A 24,945-nucleotide genomic window follows, 5' to 3' on the forward strand; every position below is an offset into this window, starting at 1 on the left:
GCTTTGCACTTTATCAGAAAAGAAAAAAAAAAAAAAATAAGAAAAAAAAGAGAAAAAACTGAGAACAAAAAACGAAAAAAAAGTAAGTAACAAAAATTGCGCTGTCTTCTGCGTCCATCTTTCTCGTTTCTTCTTCCACAAGTTCTCCACAGGTCAACAATGATTTTTCCTATCTTTCAAAATTCTATTTTATTATTTCTGCCGACAAGGTCCTTATCTACCCTTTCCCCTGGATCAACCAATAAAATCTTTTCTTTATCTTAAATAAAGCAAAGGATTTTATTCTTTATACGAAACTATGAATATATACAGACACACACGCGATATACAGACATACACACATACACACAAGCATTCTTTGTACATTATGTACATAAATACACACATATATATGCATACTAACATACATACGTACATACATACACAGGATACGATTACAGGAAACTCGACTATGTATACCTCGCAATAGTGGTCGTCTTTTTTTTTTTTGTAAGATATAGATAAACCCTTAACGTTTATTTTCGTTTTGGCGATGCCCTTTCTTTTCTTGTTCTTTTTTTTTTTTTTTTTTTTTTTTTTTCTTTCATTTTCTTCCTCGTCTTTTTCCTTTTCTACACTCGCTCGTGCGTTCGGCCTGTGAGTTCTCTATATCGTGCCAAATCACAGGAGAAAGGAAGGCGAAGTAAAAAGGATATGAAAGGGACGAGAGTTCGTTGTATATTGTAGGGTGTATTTTTCTCTCTTCCCTTCTTTATTCTTCCTCTTCTTTTTCGTCTTATTCTTATTCTTATTATTCTTAGTCTTTTTTTTTTTTTTTTTTTTTCTTTATTTTTTTAATCGACTGGAGTTTTAGGCCTTCTCTTAGTAAAAACTTCTTCAACGGATTTTGCTTAGAGAGGGAGAGGGAGAGAGAGAGGGAGAGAGAGAGAGAGAGAGAGAGTGAGAGTGAGAGAGAGAGAGAGTGTGTGTGCGCGTGTGTGTGTGTATCCTAGCGGATTTTGGGGGTCGTTATATCATTCTCATACTTTTTTCTTTGCTTTTGATAACATTACACACACATATATATATATGTATATATATATATATGTATATGTATATGTATATGTATATGTATACGTATCTATCCTTCTTTTCTCTCTTCTTGACAAAAGTTCGAGTTTTCTTCGTCGATTCGTTCACATGATTTATTCGAAAAATGGAACGAATATTTCTCTTCCCCACGCCCCCTTTTTTTTTCTTTGTATATTTTAATGAAAGAAAATCGAATCGTCAAATGCATAAAATCGTTTATGGACATCTTATTTGTGGACAAGTCGATAGATTTCATAAGTGTTTTCGATCGTATCTGTAAGAAATTACGTGATATTCGATTTTTCTTAGATTAATTACAAATTAAAGATTTATTAGCGTACGAAAAAGCGGATGTGATCTTTGTTCTTAATTCTTTTCGATTTGATCTTACACATGGAACATAATAATATATTAATATTATTTTTTTTTTGTTTGTTTTTTCAAAGAGATCGAAGTGTTATCGATAAAAAAAAAAAAAAAAAAAAAGAAAAAAAAAAGAAAAAAAAAGAAAAAGAAAATAAATAAAATTGTACAAAAATAGAAAGTACAACGACAGATGACGCGAAGCCGTTTCCGTTTCTTTATTTCATAATTTCCATAGTATCTTTCTTTTTTTTTTTTTTTTTTTGTTTCTTATTTCTAATCCGATTTTTAAATGAAAAAGAAAAAAGTATACAATATACATGAAACTTATTGAAAACATCGATTTTCTCGTACCTCAGGATGAATCCCCTGATCCGCTGGTGTCTTGAAAAGAATGCAAACGTACCTGCTAGCTATATAAACATTTTAAATAATAATAGATTACTATAATAACATGAAGGAAGCGGTAAGAAAGATTAACGCATTTGAATAACGACGTGTGCGTTTGTTCAGGATTAGTATCATACGAGGATGAAGATATTTTCGTTGCCGTTAGCGATGAAAATATGACACGGAACGGTGATGATGTTTCCTTCATTCTCGATGAATTATAGATATATGTTATAGATACGATTCTTTGATTGATATATATTATATGTATATATACGATACACACACGCACACGCATACACACACGCGCACACAAACACATATGCATGACTCGTAAGGATTCGTTTCCGTCGTTGCTTATGATTCTCTTTCTATTTTTGTTTGTTGTTTTTGAATTTTTATCGATCATAACTCAGACGAGGCTAATCGGCCTTTAATTTCTTTTTATTTTATTTTTCCTCTCTACTATCCCTCACCCCTTCCCCTTCCCTCCCCCTACTCCCCTTTACGTTATCTCACACGACAAATTATTTCGTCTAAGTGCATTTTTCTTCCAGTCGAGATTTTTCTTCTGTAAAGAAACAAGACGGCGGCCCCCCCCCCCTTCCTTATATTTTATTGTTTCTATTTTTTTTTTCTTTCCTTTGTTTCGTATCTTCTTTTTGAGAGAATCATATATTTTTGTTAGAATGACGCAACTTGTGGAAACGAATCGTACTACTTTGTTGTATAAAACGTGTATCATACACACAACATATATATATATATATATATATATATATATATATTTATATATACACATACACAACGCGTATATGTATAACCCTTTACTCCCGACCCGCGTATATCGTAGGCGGATATTATTCTTCACCTTCTCTTTTATTTTTTTTTTTCGATTAAGAAAGCAGAGGTGGATGGTTGCGACGACGAGTGCTTCGCACGTGGGCTAATAAGAAATTAAACAACAAACAAAAAAAAACATTTTTACGAATGATAGAGTTTTATAAAAAGTGTACATAAATAAATATATAGTTTGCTATACAAAACTGTGTATAGTTGTTCTGGACCTTAATTAAAGTTAAAATAACGAAGGAACGTGAGAGAGATAATGGAAGAAGAAGAGTGGAAGGCAAATAAGAATTATTAGTCGTCGAGCAAGAATTTATCGATTGCGAAGGAACACTCGATGCTCGATTAACGACGGTTGTTCACGTAACATTAGGTTTTTTATTCAGAGCAAAACAATATTTTTTATTTGTCCCTTTATTTTTATATGACGTTGCTACTGAAATAAATAGTAAGCGATTAATAAAAAAGAAAAAAAAAAAAAAGAAAATAAATAAAAATAATAATAAAAAAAAAGGAATAAAGAAAATAGAACTTTTCTACGACGAAACATAGTTGAGTATTCATATTACGTCAACGACATGGAAAAAAGATTTTTAAGAAAAAGCGCAAGAGAGCGAGAGAGCACGAATTTACGTCTGCAGCGGGAGGTAGATATAAATAATGAATTAATGAAACAAATAACGTTATAGCGTACGATTAACCCAGGCACATGGATTTTTTAACTGCGATATACATGTATATGTATTATATACATACAGGTAGATCGATAGAATCTCTTATTTTTGCAAGAAAAAAAAAAACCGTTCCAAAAAAGAAAAAATGCAAAAAATATATTGACGTTCACTCGACGATGAGAAATTACACGGATTAAAGTAGTACTCAACCGTTTCCTATTTCAACTGTTCTTTTTTTCTTTTTTTCTTTTTTTCATTTTATTTTATTTTATTTTATTTTATTTTATTTTATTTTTCTTGTTTTGTTTTTTTTAGATTATTATATTAACGCTTATTTGCCAAACGTATTTCGGTTATTCCGAATTTTTCTTTTTTTTGTTCTTTTTCTTGTTCTAATGTTTTAACCGGTATGATAACGGTCGTACGCAACCGTGTGATTCTTCGTCGTGAGAAAATGAGAACGAGCACCACAGAGACTTAGCCGCTTTAATAAAAGGGATCGCGTCGTTTGCGCCTCGTTAGTCCGCTAAAGAACTTCTCATTCGAATAACGAGCTTAGCCTGTATTGCCGCTTCGATACCCATTTTACAAGATTTTTGCTTTTCCTTTTTAACATATAGATTATGGCACCGCAGGGCTGTAGAGAGTTCGAACACGTCGATCCCCTATTCAGTGTACCTATACCTCGAAGATTGTTAAATTAAAAATTATAATAGAATTTAAAATGATTCCGCTGGATCGTTCCTCGATGTATTCCAATCGAAACATCCTCCGTAATCGTTGTTATTTTTTTTTTTCTTTTTTAATTTCTTTTTCCTTTTCCTCTCTTCTTTTTTTTTTTTTTGAGAATAAATTTTTTAACATTTTTTCGTTTGGAAAACATCGAGGGAGGCTTTCAGAAACAGCCTAAAAGTCACCCTTGTACAATTGCTACCGATATTATATACATAACTACTAATGGTAATAATAATAATAATAATAATAATAATAATAATAATAATAATAATAATAATAATAATAATAATAATAATAATAATAAAAAATAATAATAATAGTAATAATAATAATAATAATAATAATAATAATAATAGTAATAATAATAATAATAATAATAATAATAATAATAATAATAATAATAATAATAATCTAATGAATAGGCACACGCGCAAACAGACTAAAGGGAATCGGTCAGTTCAGGCACAGTTTACGAATGCTGAAAGAGTATATATATATATACATATATGTATATATATATAAATATATATATATATATACACGTATATATATTATACATATGCGTATATGTGTGTATATATATAATATGTATATATAATTATATATATATATATATATATATATATATATATATATATATGTATATATATATATAGTTATAATAAATGGAGTAAAAAGTAATATTTATGCCAGAAGTTAATATTTAGAAGTAATATTTATATCTCTACACTCACTATATCTACATTATATACAGCCCTCGCCGTTTTTTGTAGGATGAAGTAGAAAATTTTGTATAGGTTAAAGGAGTGGGGGGTGGGAGGGGATGGTAAAAGGAAGACAGAAGCGAGAAGAAATATGGAAAATAATTGCTTAATTATTTGTTGTATCATGTAGGTTCTATAACTGGAAAACCGAATGAAAGACATATGACAATTCTGTTGTACTTAAAAGTAAACAAAAAAAAAAAAAAAAAAAGGAGTTAAAAATTTTTTCGTTATTGTATTGACGTTCCTCGTTATGATTGCGTACGATGATGCGTCAAACCTCAAAATTCGTTTTACAGGAAAATCGAGGATAAACCAAAAATAAAAAAAAATGAACACATAAGTAATAAAATGTATGTATATCGTTTTTTGTTTATGCAAGATCAAATTTTATACTTAGATCGGAACCGAAGGAATTGTACACGTTCGGCGATCTTTCTAACGATCTTGCAAAGCGATCTTTTTTGAGGAATGAGATCGTTAAAAAGGATGTTTAATTATTATAATTATTATAATCATTATTATAGATTTTGTTTAGAAATCAGAAAGCGTAAGGACTGAGAAGAGAGTTTGAGAGTTGAGAGAGAAAAAGAGAGAGAGAGAGAGAGAGAGAAAGAGAGAGAAAAAGAGAGAGAGAGAGTGAGAGAGAGAGAGAAAGAGAAAGAGAAAGAGAGAAAGCAGAATCCTCGATGTTACTTTTTTTCAGGAAAGAGAGCCAGACAGTTCCTTAATGTTTATATTTCAAATTATCTTATATGAATAAAGTACTATATCATTTCACTTGTGTTATTTCATCATTATTTATCTTATCGTCATTAAAACCACCCTCTATATTGATCCTACGTAATCATTATTTTGATTCCATCGAATTCATCATTATCATGCAGAAGTTAAACAATACATTTCTATATATAAATCTTCGATCAATAATAATCTTCATTTATTTATCATTTAATTTCATTCATTGAAATTAGAATCGATCGAGTTCTACTATAATTCGCCCTTGTTCTTGCTTCGCAATAAGTATAAAGCACATACGTAGGAGTATGAGCGTAGGTAAGTACTCATTTATAGAGATATTTAGTTATGACGTTTTACAGTAAGATCAACGACCCAACCAGTCTTTATTTCGGCGGTTGAATTAATTTCACGTCGTAAAGATGGATATAACTCTGTGCTGTGGATGCAACGAGCGTAGTATTGAAGTGTCTCTGACCAACGAGGGAAATTTAATGGCAGTTTGTACAATGAGTAAGATGGCGTATCAAAAAAGAAAAAAAAAGAAGAAAGATAAAATAATTAAAAGGGGGACGGGTATTAAATGATTGAACGACAAAGTTTATTACCCTTGGATGTTTGATGAATTTTTATAATTCTTTCTTTTTTCTCTTTTTTATTTCATGTTATTTTATTTTATTTTATTTTATCTTAATTTTTTATTTAACTACTTCACGTGTCCTCGTAGAAATTTCTCAGCGTTGCTTCGTCCAACTCCGTGCCGCGATTAGGCGATTAAATGTGAGAATTATGGAAAGCAGAGGGCTAGGCCGTCGTTGTTGTTTCGTCATTGCTAATAAAATTAACGGGTATCACACATCCCGCGAGTACTTACGTACATCTCTTCGATGGGATCGACCAACGACGCAACCTTTGTTAAGCGTAAATTTAGCGTACGACGTCTGTCTCGATCCTAAATCCCTTCATCGTCTTACGATCTATTACAAACATTTTCTAATTTGCATCTTGTGAATGTCGGCCAAATTATTTTACGCGTTCTACGATATAATTTTCATAGAACGTATATTAGCGTGTATATTCATGAATAACCATGTTAATTGTTGTTAATGTTTTCTCGTGTCATCTTATTATTAATATTATTATTAATATTATTATTATTATTATTATTATTATTATTATTATTATTATTATTATTATTATTATTATTACTATTACTATTATTATTATTATTATTATTATTATTGTTATTAAGAATAAATTTTAACATTATTATGAAGAAACTTTTTTATCATCATTAGAAAGTCAAAGGATAGAAGGATAGAAACGAATAGCAAAATCGTTTCACGCTTCGATTACTGACCTGAATAACGATAAAGGAAAGGATCTATCTTATCTAAGAAAAGTTGTGAAAGATGCTGAATAGATAGCCTTCATCGACTCCGGTAAGAGATAATTCGATAGATCGGAGATACGCCAATGAGATTTCGAAAGTACGAGGGCATTGACTGATAGAATAATCAGTCCGTTACGTGGCAGTTGCGGTTGCGTCGGTTCTTCTTATCTCATCGTTCACTAATCAAAATGTTTTTGGCGGTAAAAACTTGTGCCATTCACGGATTTCTTTAACCCTGACTTTTAATGACACACCATATCGCATGACATTGTAAGACTTTATATCACTTATATATTATTTTTATATTATAATTAATATATATACAAGGTGTTCAAAAAAGAAAAACATTAAATATTTATACGGTATATGGAATACACTATACTGAGTAAAAAAAGTTTTAGTAAAGATAGGTCGAAAGGTCAGTCGTTTCTAAGATATAAACACGAATGTCCACATTCAATATTCAAAATTACATCGGCAATTAGTCATCAGCAACTGTTTTTAATTGCAACGCAGTTTTTTTTAGAAAACGTAGTTTATATGGAAAAGTTTCCTATATAATAATATTTCGTGATTTATATTAAAGAATTCCCTCTCATGCACTGTTTCACCAATGTCTTTGCGAATTAGATTCATTTCAGTCAAAGGTGAATTGGAAAGATGGTGGACCAGTTACATGGCCCCCTTAATCTCCTGATTTCAATCCTTTGGATTCCTTTCTATAAGAATATTTGAAAAGCAAAATGTATTCTTCGCCGATAAATAACTTAAAAGTATTATGCAATGCTTTTGAAATCATCTGACAAAGATGTGGAATTTTTGAAAAGATATTGCAACTGTCTAAGAAAAAGAGGCCAAGTGTGAATGGAAATGGAAGGAGGATATGTAGAACACCTTCTGTAAATCGAAAAGTCAATAGTAAGTCAATCATAATAATAGTATATAAAAATGTTTATATCTCAGAAATGATTGACCTTTCATCTTATGTTTATTAAGACTTTTTTACTGAGTATAATGTGTTCTATGTACTATAGAAATATTGAATGTTTTTTTAAACACCCTGTATATATATATATATGTCGTGCATTTTTATATTACATAACTTTATTGTATTATTCTTAATGTTACCTGGATCATTCTTTTAATAGCATAATTAATTCAAGTCAATTCGAAAAATTCGACCAATTATTACTTCACCGTTGTAACTTCTCCGTTCACGTTGTAGGAAACTCATTAGAGTCACGATTGATCGTTTGAGGAAAAAAAAATGAGAGAAACGTGAAAGAAATTTTTGCTAACATAACGAGTTCGTTATCATTCCGTTATTGCTTTATACATCGGAAATATGCCGAGTTTGTCTTCGTTCGCGTCAAAACTTTTCGAAAAGTATGACTTCTACAGAAAGAACTTTTCTGAAAGTTGTTTCAACCGAACGAACTATTGTATACGACGACGTTTCGATTGATAAAATATTAAATGGCGAATACTTTGTTAGTAGGAGGATAATTGATATTTGGTTCGCGTGACTAAAAGTGCGATGATAATTAAAATGTCTTGCATAAAGTATTTGACCGACGATTCCGTTTATGGCGGAACGAATTCACGATTATTTCGATCACGTTCCCTCCCTTTCGAGATACATATATATATATATATATATATATATATATATATATATATATATATATATATCCTATAAACGTATTTTTGTACGCGCGACGGTGACCGATTCATTCAGGGCACCCTATAATTAAATTACGACATATCGTTCACGAGAGGAATTGGTAAAATTGGAAATCGATCATTTATCTCTCGAGCGAACGTAAATCGATTTATAAATACGTTGCAAACGTTTTGATGCCTTGCCAAAAAGTCTAGTTTAATTTGTTGTATTCTTTAACAAACCCATAAAAATTCATTTGATTTTATGTCTAAAGTTTTTTCAGACCGATAAAGTCGTTAACGTTCAACACATTAATCACATTAATAATGAGCACAATCCGATGATAATCGTAAGTTGTAATTCAAATTCGTATAATTCATTTGCTGGTATTTATCATCGAAGTAGAGAAAATAAAGAAAATATCATTGAAATATTAAATATTTCAGAATGCGATTTGTACATTTTTATTAACGAGATTATATTGAGTAATATTTTGTAATAACTAAATAAAGATAAAGTCGTAAATGCGTGTTCATTTTATTTTTTATATAGATATCATAAATACGCATGTGTAAGTAGCTATATAAGTGGCATATATACAATAAAGTATCGATAATAAATGAACTCTCAATGACATTTTGAGTAAATGCGTGCAACTGATCTTTAAGGTCAATTATCCGCACGTACTAGAAATAAAGACGTTACATATACGAGAAAATGAATATCATTAGTCGTCATTTTCGTGAATCAGACGAAACTTATGTCGTCGATGGTGCAATCGTTTCGAACGAATTCAAGTAATACGAGATAAAGATAGAGACAGAGATAGATAGAAGCATAGACATATACATAGAAAGATAGGTTGCAAGCAGTATCATCGATGACGTGGTACGAGGATGCGTCGAGTCTGGTTTATTTTTGTAACGAATCATCTACCTCGCGATATACGTTTATTTAAAGTGTCACATTAGAACGAGTCTAGATCTTCATCGATCATTATTGATAAATTCGCAAGATCTGACAGACGTTTACAACAATTTGTACGATAACGAAAAGACGAGTTTTATAAGAACGAATTCAGATTCGAGGAAGTGACCTTTGTATATAATATGAAAAAAAAAATCATTTGTTTGTTCTTCTTTGTTCCTTTTTTTCATTATGATTGTCGTTGTTATATATCGTAAATATATTTCATAGTGACGAGACGTAAGAGGGTTAATAAACGTATGTATTTTCACAAATTAAATTGAAATAAAACATTATGTCATAGAACTTTGTTTAGCATATATCATAAATAAAACTTTTGTAATTCTCGTGGGTATTAAACAATATCTTTAATGCTGATATATTTCTACACTGTATATAAATACATAATACGATTTATTGTCATTTTTTGGGAAAGTAATTTACGTAGAATTCATTTTATAATTTGATTTTTTTGAAAAGTCTTATTACATTCGTCTTTAATATCATAATTTTATATTATTAATAAAAGATGTTTGTATTTGTAGTTATATGAGAACAAAAACGAGACGATTCTGATATATACTACATGACACTTTTTTTTTGTTCGTATATCAATTTTATACATAGGGTAATCCATAAATTAGTTGACAAAAATCCGCTATTATTAAATAGGTTTAATTTAGAAACGTTAAATTATACAAATAACATTTAATACAAAAACATTGCAATAACGTGTTGCTAACATACATTAAATGCAGAAAGTGTCTTATTTCATTTTCAATTTAAAAATGAGATCTATGAATCATCACATATTAAATGTTATTTGTATAGTTTAACGTTTGTAAATTAAATTTATTTACAATAACATATTTTTGTCAACTGACTTATAGCCCATCTTGTATTTTGTTTAATTCGATAAAAAATATTTTTGAGAAGAAAAATTAAGACAGCCGATAAAACGACAAAAAAAAATTAAAAGAGAATTCTTTTTAATGGTTTTATCATAATTTATAAATTATACATACATATATATATATATAGAAAGATTCGTATAATGGTTTGTTAATTAAAAATAAATTACATTTCAAGTTTTATTATTAAAAAATTTTCTTTTATCAATTTTACATTTATTTAATTGAAAGATGAATAAAAGCTGTCAGATTGTAAGATTGATCTATTATAAGACTTTTAACGATCGTTGAATTAAAAAGGAAGCATGCATATGCTAGAAATGAATTTGAAAAGAAGCGCGCTCGGATCGTGTACCATCGTGTCTCGGATAAACGGAACGAGTGGAACTGTGTGGAACGCTCAGATCGAGAAAGCGCATGCGCAGTAAACGAAATAGAAAGATATACGAGAACAGTGAAATGAAAATGTCGCGAGTTCCGATATTAGTGATTTTGGGTTCAACTGGCTCAGGAAAATCCAAACTTGGGATTGAATTGGCACGAAGATTCTGCGGGGAAATAATATCGGCGGATAGTATGCAGGTGAGTGATCGGACATTTTGTTTTTCGACAATGTAAGTAAACGAACAACGTGAAAAGGTTATGTCGTTCTTGTTCTTTAATTTTACGTGCTTCGTAACTTAGATTTTGTCCCTTTCTTCTCGTTTCTTTTTGTTTTCTCTCGTTATTCTCTTTCAACGCAGTTTTACGTTACGACGAAACAGTTACTGTGTAACTTCGATTACCAAGGACAATATTCTCCTCGTGAAGTAACGAATAATCAATGACCAAGATACACGTGTATACGTGCGTGCTTGCGTACATGTGCATATAATGGAATAAGAGCTTGGCTTGTGTGTTTATATACAGGCGTTGATTTTTTTTTTTATTATGTATGTGACGTCCACGTTTTGTGAGATACAATATACGATACCCTTGCGTTTTTTCTTCGTTTACCGTTCCTTTTATTTTTGTATTTTTCTTTTTTTTTTTTTTTTTCTTTTTTTTCCCCCTTCTTTTTTGTTTTATTTTCGTTATCGTCAGGCGACAATATTGCTGACGAGATTTGAAATTTTACTATGAAATTAGTCATAGAATTTTTACCGTGAAACTATACATTTGAAATACATTGGTACGAATATTCATTTTTATTTCTTTTTATTAATTATTATTTTTTAGATAGTCTGTAGTTAATTAATCCTAATGTTGATTTTTGTTTTAACCCTCTATCGACACGTGTAACTTTCAGGTCATATTTTAATTTATCGAGATTTTACCAAATAATTATAGCTTTTTTCATGAGATCACACATAAATCTTAATTCTATAACGTTGTCAAGACAATCAATATATAAAAAAATTTATTTTTTTTTTCATTTGCATATATTTAAATCGCTTTTGTTCAAGCTTGTTTTTAACAAAATTCATTATTTTTTTGTTTTGTTTTAAATCCTTCGAAACGTTACTTTCTAATCTTGAACTAATACAATATCAGAGATTCCTTTCCTTTTCTTTCCTTTCCTTTTCTTTTGTATCCATCTTTTGAGGATACTCAAGCGTACCGCTTTCCGTTATTTGCTTGTGTGTTTAGGCACAGCCATGCGGAAATGCCTCGCTCGTAATTAGAAGTTCGGTCAAAAGATGCTTCTCGTGGAATAAATGATTACTTGGATTAAACGTACAGTTGATTTTTTACTTCCTTAAACATCTTTTAATGCAAAAGTTTATTAATAATTCTCGTAAAAGTATTTCTATAGTTATATTAACGTTTCTATGATGGCGTAAAGTTAATTTAAATATAATATTTATAAAATCTATATATATATATATATATATATATATATATATATATATATATAATAGATCGACGTACTTAGATTAATTTATCATAATAAATATATATTATTATACATCGAACGAATTAGAAGGGATGATTTAAATATCGAATGAACGAAAATATCTCATTCGAATGAAATATTGTAAAAGAAAAAGATTAATAATTTTATAATTAACGTGATTAATTTTTGAATTTTTCTTACCATTTCGTTTTAAAGAGTTTGAATTAATTTATTATTCGCTCTTATTCCAATTGGCAATAGTCCTGCCAATTGCATCTTTTTTATTTATTATCCTTTAGAAACATTTCTTACTTAACATTCACAAAAAATTGTTTGGAATTGATTGGCAAACGTTTTATAATATTTTTTTAATAAGAAGCTGATTCAATTTTCTAATCTTTTTTAATATATCATGCATTTTCTTTTATTCTTAAATGCATTTTGAAGAAAAATATATTATAAATATTAACTATTTAGTAAATAATCAAATAGAAATAATAATAAAAATTTGATTATTGTTTTTAAAAATTTGATAAGAAATTTTTCAAAGAAATTTGATAAAATATTACATTGTTACATTGAATTACATTAAACCGTAATATGTTGTCATTATGAAATAAGGATTAAAATTTTATTAAAGTTAACGACATTTAAGAATTAAAATGATTTTTTTGTTTTTTTTTTCCTGTCAGTTCTAGTCGAACAAAGATATTTCTCATGGTACACGCACACTAACAGTAAAGAATTTCGAGCAAGTAGTTGCTTCTCGGTTTTCGTAACGTCACGAGACCTCATACGCGCAGAGAATGTTTAATGCCGTTTAAGCCGTCTTTGAAAATTCTGACATGAAAGGACGCGAATAAGTTGAAAACAGAGTGGAATTTAGCCGTGAACTTGGCCGGTCGTTCGTCTCTCATTTTCCCTTCTCTTTTGACTCGCCTTTGTCAGCATTCGCCTTCGCTAAAACGTCCAAATCGTTTGTATTTCGATCGAGACGAGAACGTCGAGAGAGAGAGAGAGAGAGAGAGAGAGAGAGAGAGAGAGAGAGAGAGAGAGACCAAGGCCACGCGTGGGAGTGCCCGATGATCTTCAATTTTTTTCTCTTCTTTTTTTTTCTTTCTTTCTTCGATATCTTCAGATATTTCCTTGCGTGATTTCATCTGTATTATGTACATTAGTTTTGGATAACAAATAATATTTGTTAGAATATCTTCAAGTAATTATCTATTACAAATTCTAGAAAACATTTATTAATTTTATCTGGAACGATATTTTCTTCTTTTTTTTTCTTTCTTTTTTTTTTTTTTGTAGTTGAAAAAATGGATCTAATTTAACATTTATAATTATATATATATTGCTTCATTCTAAATAGAAAAAGAAAGAAATAGTATTTGCAAAGTATTGAGAATATATATATATATATATATATATATATATATATATACACACACACACAGACACATACGAATAAAACGCGTTGACACATTTCGAAAGAAAGAAAGAAAAAAAAAGACTAAACGTATAAATATAGTACGTGGCTGTGTTCTTGAAGAGGTTAATTCCTTTTCTTTTCTTTTTTCTTTCTTTTTTATTTCTTTTCTTTTTTTTTTTTTTTTTCTTTTTTTTCGTTCACGTGATACTACGAGTATCTCGTATCGGATTTGGTTCACTTTCAAAACGACGAAAAAGATTACGGATGAAATTCTCACACATCGATAGTATATAGATTTTTCTCGATCGTCGGGTATTTGTGCAATATAATACTTTAATTTTTCCACGCACGATATCACTTTCACTGGAGACATTTGAAAGGCTTCTAGCTCTTCTCCACCACATTGTCCTCGAGTTCTTTTATTTTCCTTCAACTTGTCGTTTATCGAACTGTCGATATATAACACGAGTACATGTAAGATAGACGTTACTGGGAAACTATCGTAATGAAAGATTTGGTAAAGTTGATAACGCATTTAGAAATTTATACGTGCGTTATCAAAATCAAATTCGCACTTAATCAACTGGGTAAACGTGGAAGATACATTATACGTATAATTCAGATAATAAAAATTCATTCGTCTATCGTAGATAGAAAGTCATGAAAATTTCATTGATTTTGTTAATTTTTCTTTTTTGTCGAAATACAACAGCACAGAAGATTATAAAAATTCATTTAATTAAGAACGATTGAAAAATTCGATTAACTTTTCTATATTGATGTAATATAAATTATATCAAATATATATATATGCGTGTGTGTGCGTGTGAATTGTAATATATCAAATCTGTAATTAGAGAAAGTCATTAAAAAAAAAATTTGCTTTATTACTTTTTTGAATCATCTTTCAGAGATACATATTTTGAGTTGATATTAAAAACAAAAAAAAAAAAAAAAAGAAAAGAAATATGTATATATATTTTTTTAAATATCATTTTTCAAATATATTTTTTTAAACGTTTAACTTTTGACAAGATTATTTTTCTAATGATGATGTTGCGGTAGCTCGTCTGATCGCAGGCGCACGTAAAGCACGAGTTTATTCGCGTGCATAAATCACGTGTTCTTTCGAAATCAGAGCAGAATCTTCGTGTAGAAGTCGTTTCTCTTAGGCATGACCATGCGATCGCTCTTCTTCTGATCGTACGTGTGTACATAAGTATAAAGAAAGAAGGAGGAGAAGGAGGAGAAGGAGGAGGAGGCCACGTGTACTCTTTTCGTCTACCCACACGCACGCCGAAAAAAGATATCTCTGCAAATTTTCGCGCGGGCAAAACGCCACGCCCGAAAATGTTGCCTTCTATTTCTTCTTTTAATTTTTTCTCCCACGCGAAAAATTTTTTACCACCCGGTTAGGGTGGCAGGGCAAAATTTAACTTTGGACTAATTGTTGTCAACGATTTATGAAATTTTATATTTTTTCATTATCATCATTTTGTATCACTATTATCATATATGATTATATGATATATATTTATTATAATAATGAAAAAATATAGAATTTCGTTTTATATTATTCATTATATACCCTGAAATACCTATAAAACTCCCTTCTCTTCTCTTTCTCTCTCTTCCCTATATATAATATAACATAACATACATATATATATATATATATATATATATATATATATATGAGATTTCAAAAACAAAATTGATTAACTCTACTTTTTGAATTTTAAGAAATTTATCTGTCAAAACACTTGATAGAGTCCTCATTTTTTATATTCATAATAAATTTCTCTAATTTTCATTATTTAATACCATTAAATGACAAAATTTGTTTCAGAGGTCAATTTAATTGACTCCGTACTCTAATGTAAATCGTTGCAATAATGCAATTCAAGCGCAGCAGCAAGGTCTTTATACATTCTACAATGTTTATTTGAATTTAGATTTTAAAGATATTTTTAAAAAGCCATTTATATTATTTCATCACATTCCTCCGCTTCTTGTTTTATCGAGTTAATCGATTTGGTAAGTGAACGGCTCATATAACAAATACTGTTAATAATTTTGTAGCATAGAGTGGTCTTCTCATGATTATGATTTCATCAAATGAATTATTTTGAAATTTGCTTTTATTTATTTTTTTTTTTTTCTAACAACATATGATATTCCTATGTAAAATATAAACATTTTATATATTATGTATATTATGGTTGAATCATAATCATGAAAAAGGATTTTTATATTTAAAAAAAAATTGAAATCATCTGTTATTGTTAATAATATAAATATCAGACAGTCTATATAATTTTTTGTTTAGTAAAATTCACATTAGAATGCTTCCTGGAATTCGTCTATACTTTTTTCTCATTTAATTTTTGTCTTCCCTTTTTTTTCATCTTTATTACTAAGGTGAACACTTTTCTTGCAAGATAGCAAACGCCCCTGACAAGAATCTCTCATGGGGATGCTTAGACTGGCAAAACGTGATTTTGCGAGCGACGATAAATTGAATTATGTTCTTTAAAGGAAAAAAAAAAAAAAAAAAGAAAAAAAAAGAAAAAAGAAAAAGAAAAAAAAGAAAAACATACATTGAGATAACTTGTAAATTAATTTCTCGCGATAAAAAGAATAGGAATTCGACGTGGAAAAACTGATAATATTTAGACGTCAGCTAGAGATGAGTATTGCGAAAGAATAGTTCTTTTTTTTTTTTTTCCCAGTTTGAACGGAATCTTTTCTCTTCGAAAGAACTCGGGAAATAATATTTTATCCGATTCTAGCAAACAGGCTGCTATAAACGGTCGTGCGTAGTAGTAGTACGCATGGAATATTCAACGCGTAGAATTTTAATGTCGCGCTGAAGTTTCTTAGAAGATCGTACGCGTCATGATACTATTTTCACAACAGATTCGTTCTTTCATAATTTTAATTCGTCGATCTTATCATTATCTACGATATAAATTCCCTATTTTAACCAATTTTTTTTTTCCTTTTTTTTTCCAACACTTCCTCTTCTCTTCTTAATAATCTTAAGATTCGAATTTTTGTAAAGGACGATATAATACACAGTATATTCTTTTTTAACGAATCCATGAGATTATGATTAAGAAATTGTTAGATAATATGAAATAAGTGTTCGTGATATTAATTATGATATACCCGGTATATTATTGATTTCATCTGTTATCTTTATCGTGAAATTTTTACAACTTAGTGAAAATTATATAGAGATCGAATGGGGCAAATCAAGATCGAGAGAGAATGAGAAAAATAGAAAGAGAGAGAGAGAGAGAGAGAGAGAGAGAGAGAGAGAGAGAGAGAGAGAGAGAGAGAGAGAAATAGACATGAGAAAGTGAACGTTTGCGCGAAACCTTCTATTAAATACGCGCCGCGAGAGTTTAGCGGTGTTCGCGTAAGGGAGCATGAAAAGATAACAATTAGTTAACAATTTGTGGAACGGGCAAACGTCGTAGTTCGCATAGTGGTATCTCGTTTTCTAGCTGGTACCGATAGAAACGGGTAATTGCTGGCGGTTATAATAATATTAACCAGTAAGGATCTCTTTTAAATCGGCTCTCCTCGTGGAAAATGGAGCGTCAGGATTAGATACTCGATCTTTAATAGATATTCAACATACATGACGCGATAGATAGTAATAGCACAAAAAAAAAAAAGGAAAAAAAAAAACGAGAAAATCGAAGAGAAGGCTGCTGGGTGGATAACGATCCAATAAACTCCAACATTTTTTTACTTTCATGTAGTAGGTCGAGTCGAACACCCACGACGATCAAATAGTTCTTTTTTCTTTTCCTTTTTTTTTTTTCTTGTTCTTTTTCTTTTTTTTTTCTTTTTTCTTTTTTCTTTTTCTTTTTCCTTTTTTTCTTTTTTTTTACGATAAGCGAATAAATTTAGCTTAATTTTATAGCTGCGATCGGGTGAAAAGAAAAAGGAGAGATAATTTGATCGAATAAATTTTAATACTTCCTGTTTCTTTTTTTTTTGTCTTTTCTTTTTCTTTTTCTTTTTTTTTTCGTTCTTTTTATTTTTTTTTCTTTTTTTTTCTACAGCAAACAAGTAGAAATAGCTTCTCGATTTTATTTTTACATTAAACTTCTATAGCGTCATATAACTTCGAAGTCACGCATTCATATCTTTATATTATTTTTTCTTTTTATTTTTTTTTATTATTGCGTTATAAAAACATTACGGTTCGTTCATATCTTGAAAATTAATGTTTAATAAATATATATATATATATATATATATATATATATACATATATATAATTTATATTAAAGTACTCATATATAAGTATATAGGATGTCTCAATTAAGTTGTATATCTAAATTATTTCCACCGCTTATGAAAGAAAGAAAAATGACTAAGAGGAGGTTATATGGTTTCAGGGCGTGCATCTGGCGATGATAAAAAAATATCCCTCCAAGATCATTTTGAATGCTATATCAAGGTCATCGTCATTTTCTTTTCTTTTTTTTTTTTTATATTAACATCTGTTCCTTATAATGTGACGTTATAGTAAACGTCAAGACAAATCTAATGATCTATGATACTATGACTTTTACGTGATTTCGAATAGAAAAAAAATTCACAAAAGATTGGCATTTGATGCATTGCATGAGCCGGACATCCATCATGTTGAAACCGTATTCGATATCTTTTGGGCGTGGAAATGTATTTTAACAGGTAACTTATCGGTTAAAAAATTTGTATATTTAAATTACTATCGATAAAAAATTATCTAATAATTATTATTCCAATATTTGCATCAATTACTTAATATATATAATAGGTATTATTATAATATAGTATAATTATACCAATATAAGTTATACTTAAAGTTTTTCACGTTAGAACATTTTTTCTTTGACAAAAAAAAAAAACGATTGAATTATAAAAGATTAACTTTATTAAAATTTGTAAGAGCTGGGTGATTCATACATTTTTATATTTTCGCACATACGTAGTATTTATAATTTTCTTGCGTTCGGTTTGTTTTTCATTTTTTTTTTTTTTTTTTTTTTTTTTTTTTTTTTGAGCAAGAAAAAAAGAAACTAAAATTTCCCGATCGACAAAATATTCTTCTTCTGCGACCTTGGCACAATGACGCGCATGAAGAGAAAATATTTGATTATGAAAATTCACGAACATTAATGTTCTCTTGCGAAGCGTTTCGTATACTTACTCATGAAACGTGTTCTGTACTACGAACTCTAACGTAGAAAGTTGTAAATTGTATATAAAATGTAAATAATTGTACATAACATATATACGCATATTTGTTAGCTTCTTTTTTTCTTTCTTTCTTTCTTTCTTTCTTTATCGATAAGACAATGTCACTCTTGCGTATACCTCTAAATTCCCTCTCTCGTGAATCGATCAATGTTACCTCTACAAACAGTAGATATTTTATAAGAAGTAATAAGAAAAAGTAAAAAAGAAAAAAACAATCGATCCTCCGTAATTTAATTTTCTTTCACATCCAAACGAAAATTATATATACTAATTATGTGACGTAATATTTATATCAAATATAACAATTTTTAATATAATAATGACGATTAAGTTTGTGGCCGAAAAAAGAGAGAAAAAAAAAAAGAAAAGAAAAAAGAAAGAAAATAAAATAAGACGTATATATGAACGTTCAATTTCGAAGTTAGATTGCATTATTCAGAGGTTAAAAAAGAATTAACGAAAAATGATAAAGTGGATCGATTTATCGATCTTTTCTTTCATTAATTTTCCAACGTTTTTTCTTCTGTCAAATATATCAGCAATCTGAAAACGATTGGAACATTTTGTAGAAAGTGTATGATTCGTTGCTACTTTAAAATAGAAAGATAGATATATCCATTGGATAATTAACTAAATGAGTACGTGTCATTCCCGCTTTCGATCGGTCAAAGCACGAGGAGTAGGAGTAGTAGGAATGTCGAGTAAAGAAAAAAAAAAAAAGAAAAAAAAAACGCACGTGCGCACATACACACTGGTCCTTTCGGTTGCCCTTTAAATTCTCGCCTATACAGGGGCGTGTCAATGTGATAGTGGAATGTTAAAGGCCCCTGAAGGCACGTTACGTTAAGACGGTCACGTGCTATTATTACTGTTGTTTCTATCTCTCTAATTTCGTTTCTATTTGTTCTAGAGGGAAAGGGACCAACCTCGATGGTCCTTGAATTCGTAATAGCTGACCTAATATTTATCGAACGATTCGTCATATTGAAATTTCGCTATTATCTATTTGTTCTCATACATTAATTGGAAGTTATAATTTGTATATTATATGTATATATTATTTTCTCTTGATATATCATTTCTGAAATGTCTTGTTTATATTTAACGAGCGTGTTCTATTAATTCTGAAAAAGAAATGAGTTTATATGAACGTAGGTCCGGAATCATATCTTATCCGAGTTATAGTGCACGTCAGTTGGTGTTGATAAATCATTATGATCATTGGAGTAATTCGTAATGAAGTGTATACGAGAGAGTTTGTGTGTTCGTAGAGTTTAGTATTACAAAGACCATGTATCTTCTGTATTCAAACGGCAAGATGAGAGACATCTATTTCATGCATGAACGAACAAATGGAAACAGCACCTCAGTGTCTTTATCGAGAATCTTATCCATACCGACGATGTCCAAGAAAGTATACATTTGTGGCTATTTATCAGCGCTTTTGAAAGACAGGATGCTTTCAGCTTCGCATCACTGATAGGGGCCGTGAAAGGTATGTTCGAACACCCCAGGTTGAAGAGCAGGTGCTTGGCAGGATCTTAGAAGAAGTGGGAAAGTTTATACGACAGATAATCGGTAATATTGCTGTTTCACATAAGAGTGTGTGAAGAGTTCCATGGGAATAGCTTCTCTCTATCCATATCATGTGCAACGGGTGCAGGCATTTTCGCCAGCTGACTGCATACCCTCGACAAGCCATGTTTTGTGGCCGATATTTACAATGATGCATTATAGACCTCATTTTCAGTAGTTCTATGTGCTTTTCACAGAGATTAGAGAAAGTTCATGCGCGATGCCGTTGTGAACTATCAACATACATAATATTCATAAATGGGGAGATGCAAATCCGCAATGCTGCCTCACAGTCACGGCATCGGTCGTAGTTTTCGTGGAACGTCTGGGTTGGCATCATTGCCGAGTATCTAATTGGACCGTGGTTTCTGCCGCGTAGGCTGAGTTGTGCCAATTATAGACAATTTCTAGAAAACACGTAACTTACGTTACTAGACAATATTCCATTATAGACGCGTCGTCAAATGTGGTTCGTGCATAATGGGCCTTCCGCTCATTTTAGTCATACTGCCATGGATTATCTTGATCAACGGTACTTTGATCGTTGGATTGGTAGAAGAGGACCATTGCTTGGCCTACACGTTTTCCGAACATCAATCCCCTACATACTTTTTTTCTTTGGGTATACTTCAAACAACTTATTTATGCCACACTGGTCCGTAACGTAGACGTTCTACGTGATTGTATTCTGTATGGATGTCATCGCATTTGGAATACTGTCGAGATTTTTGTTCGGCAGAACATGATACAATATAAATATGCTGAAGGCCATTTCCAACATTTGCTGCGGTCAACAAATATGATGAGTGAAGGATTGTAATACGGATATGAAGCGTTTTTGCATCTGGTTTAACGTTCAAGCGTTTTCGGATCGTTCTGGTTTTATAGGATATTATTTCTTCCTTGGAGTTATATAGTAAAATAAACTTCCAAAATTTAATCAAATGTTTTATGAATATCCTATATGCAGGGTTTAAAAATACTGACGCATTCAGACGTCGTGCTATGATAAAGGAGGTCATTATAAATATATCGAAGATAAGAACCACCGCTCTATCTAACAGTTTCAGTAATTGGAACATGAGTGATTGAATTGATATTACAAATTTAGATATAATTCTATACACTCGTATGCTCACTCTTTAATTGATATTTTAAAAGAAACTTCAAGAAGACTTTATATAACTTACTTTGTAGAATATAATACCATCATGACTACAATAGCTGATAATGATTTATTAATGCTGTAAGTATTTTTCTGAAGTAGAAAATAATTCTTCAAACATTTTTCTTAAATTTAATTCCTGAAACATTTTTTCTAGCATTAACATAACTTGTTCAATACTTTTAAGGGATTATATCCATTTAGAATTTTTTTTCCCGCATTTTTCATTAGTTCCAAATCTTAAGAATATATTTTGAAAATTTCAGATCAACATCTCTAAAAATATCTGTAAAAATATCTTTAAAACGAAGTTATAGAATTTAGATCACATATGATCTTATCGTGAATAGCCCAATAGGTAAGTGTTTCGAATGTCTTTTGCAAAATATTATTATTTCGAAGTATTAAAAAAAAAGATGATGGACGCGAATAATTGAGAAGAAGTAGAGAGGACCAATTGATCGATCACTAAGGATGGGTGCTCCATATATGTTCCTGGAATTGACGACTACAAGTAAAGTTAAAAATTCTTCATTTAATAATAATAGAACCGTACTTGAAACTTTAAACGTATGGAGTATTTATTGTCAACTTTCAATAGATTGTTTTTAAATTTACACAAAATACACTGAGAAACATTTGAAGATCGTTCAGGATCTTATATTTTTTAAATTGATCTTTGTTTTTTAATAATTATATAAAAATGACAACTTTTTCGTATGTATAACTCGAATTTGTTACTAACTTGAATAGATCATTTGGTTTTTTGATTTTAGATGGACCGTTTCGGTTGAAGAGTGTCCACCGTCGAACGACTCAAAAAATAATTCATCAACTGATGGCGGCCATATTATTTTGATTTTTCGATATTTTTTGATGAGTTTTTATTTAAGATTCTCAATACATGTATCTTTGAGTAAAAAAAGAAAAAAAAGATCAGTTCATTTCAGTTCCGTCAATCGTTTCTGAAAAAAAAAAAAAAAAAAAAAAAAAAAGATTTCGAATTATGAAATTTTTACTAGGCCTTTAGATGGATGTAGTCAGATTGGATTCTTTTGAGATACTCTCTCCTTTTCTAGGGCTCATTTTTTTTTACATCTTCTATGTCTGTGTGTGTTTGTGTATAGTGTACTTTTTATATATATATATATATATATATATATATATATATATATGTTTTAATTTAATTTAAACCATCGTTATAAATTGGTGATATATCATATCATATAATATTAATATATTACATTTATTATATTATAATAATAAACATTCTCTAATAAATGTATTATATCTTTATATATAATTTGTATGTTAAATATATATTACACATGCATTAGATATATTTTATATAATTTATTTATATCTATTTCTTTCTTATAAGTATATAAATGCTTCAAAATTGATTAAGGTAATACAGTTCAACACCATTCGTTCAATATTCGAAATCAACAGTTTTATTTTTTTCTTCCAGCAATTTGTTTATCTTACGTGTAATAGAAAAAATCGATATTGAATATAATCGCAGACTATATTTGCAGAATTTCCGTTTAAAGTTGTTTTCCGCGTTATTTCTGGTGCCTGTTTACTACTTAATAATTAGTTACACTGGTAAAAAAGCCGTGTCGATCATGATTGAGAAAGAGAGAGAGAGGGAGGAAGAGAGAGAGAAAAAGAGAGAGCGAGCGACTTTCGATGAAGTAACTTTATGAGTGGTCTCACTGAGCGTAAGAAAAATGATCTATCTATTTGTAACCACTTGATCTGAAACGATCGGATAGTCAGCATAATACTGGTTGCCACAGTGTACGATTTAAAGAGCTCGAATGGACCAGAAATGATCGATCACTTTTATCGGTCGATCATTAAGAGATTCCGGAGAGACGTGGACCATAAGATTTATAGATTTATCTGACTGGTTAATACATTGTTAATATATTTATAACGATTGCTTGATGTCTCTCTCTTTTTTTTTTAAATAGACAAACGTTATTCTTTGTTACTCTTATCATTATTTATATAACTTTTATTTTGTATTTTCTCGGAATATTTTCGTAGGAAATTTAATATCTTTCGTCGAGGTTTTCTTGCCCTTTCTCGTTATTATGTTTCGAGCCTTTTGTACGGCGTTCGTTCGAATTACGGTAAAAATCGAACTCAGCTGGTCACACGAGAGGTACTCGGAGGCAACCGGTTTTAAATCCACGCTCCGATGACGCGAATTTACGATGCTCTTCGTCGACATGGTCCTTAAGAGACTCGCCTCAAATGCCTACGCCAGACTCGCTGACTCGCCTCGATCGCGTCTTTTAAAAATATATATAGTTAGAGTTCGCTATATTTTATCATTCGTACTATTATGAACTAGCATTTCCCTTACTATTCGATCGTTATCTGACGACGGATTCTTATGGATTTTCAAAGTTGACAACAATCGATAATAAAATTATCTCGAAGTTATATTTCGATGAGAATCAAACAGCTGTACGATTTGTACGTTTATTGATCGTTTATATTCGTAAGAAAAACAAAGCTTATCTCGTTCTTGTATTTTACAATCTCAAGAATAACTATTTATCTAATTATATCGAATAAGGAGATCGAAGAAAATTACATGCACCTTTGTCTATCGGAAAAGCAAACGATAAAAATTCATGGACATGACATATATTTTCTCTATAATGGCTTCTAATGAAACGTCGATTGCTCGATTTATCGGTTATATATTTTCTCTAAATACTTATTGGTATCGCTGCGAGTAACCTTCGATTCCGTAAACGTTCTTTCTTCTTACGTAATTCGTAAGTGTCAAAGGGTAGAAAATATTCTGGGAAACGTTTGCAAGTTCAATTCAGAAGTCATTTATTTCTCACTTCTCGGTTCATTCGTTCTGCATTTTACACGAGGAAATTCATAGAAATATGCATATAAATGTTTCTTAGGATGTATACATGATAAACAAGGAAATCACAAGAACATTGTAAATGGAAAATACGTTTTTTAAGATTTTCGATAAAAGAATACATAATGTATTCATTCGATCGCATTCAGAATAAATATATTCATATTTTATCGGGGATGACATGTAATTACGTTAGTGGAAACTTCGTATTCTAAT

At 30.0% G+C, this 24,945-nt stretch overlaps 1 protein-coding gene across 5 annotated transcripts in view; it reads left to right on the top strand.

The window, feature by feature from the left end:
• The first annotated feature begins 9,514 nt into the window (after window positions 1–9,514).
• LOC124953443 (tRNA dimethylallyltransferase) overlaps window positions 9,515–24,945 on the top strand; it is a 103,222-nt gene continuing 87,791 nt past the window's right edge. Inside the window, exons 1-2 of one of the 5 annotated variants that reach the window (XM_047504879.1) lie at window positions 9,515–9,864; window positions 10,749–11,099. In XM_047504879.1, the coding sequence (XP_047360835.1) occupies window positions 10,935–11,099 (165 nt within the window). In that variant the 5' untranslated portion in view covers window positions 9,515–9,864; window positions 10,749–10,934. Of the gene's footprint in view, window positions 9,865–10,748; window positions 11,100–24,945 lie in introns of those variants that run through there. The other 4 variants (XM_047504821.1, XM_047504831.1, XM_047504841.1 and 1 more) reach the window with 4 other exon arrangements.

This window comes from Vespa velutina, chromosome 1 (assembly GCF_912470025.1).
Source record: "Vespa velutina chromosome 1, iVesVel2.1, whole genome shotgun sequence".
Lineage (NCBI taxonomy): Eukaryota > Metazoa > Arthropoda > Insecta > Hymenoptera > Vespidae > Vespa > Vespa velutina.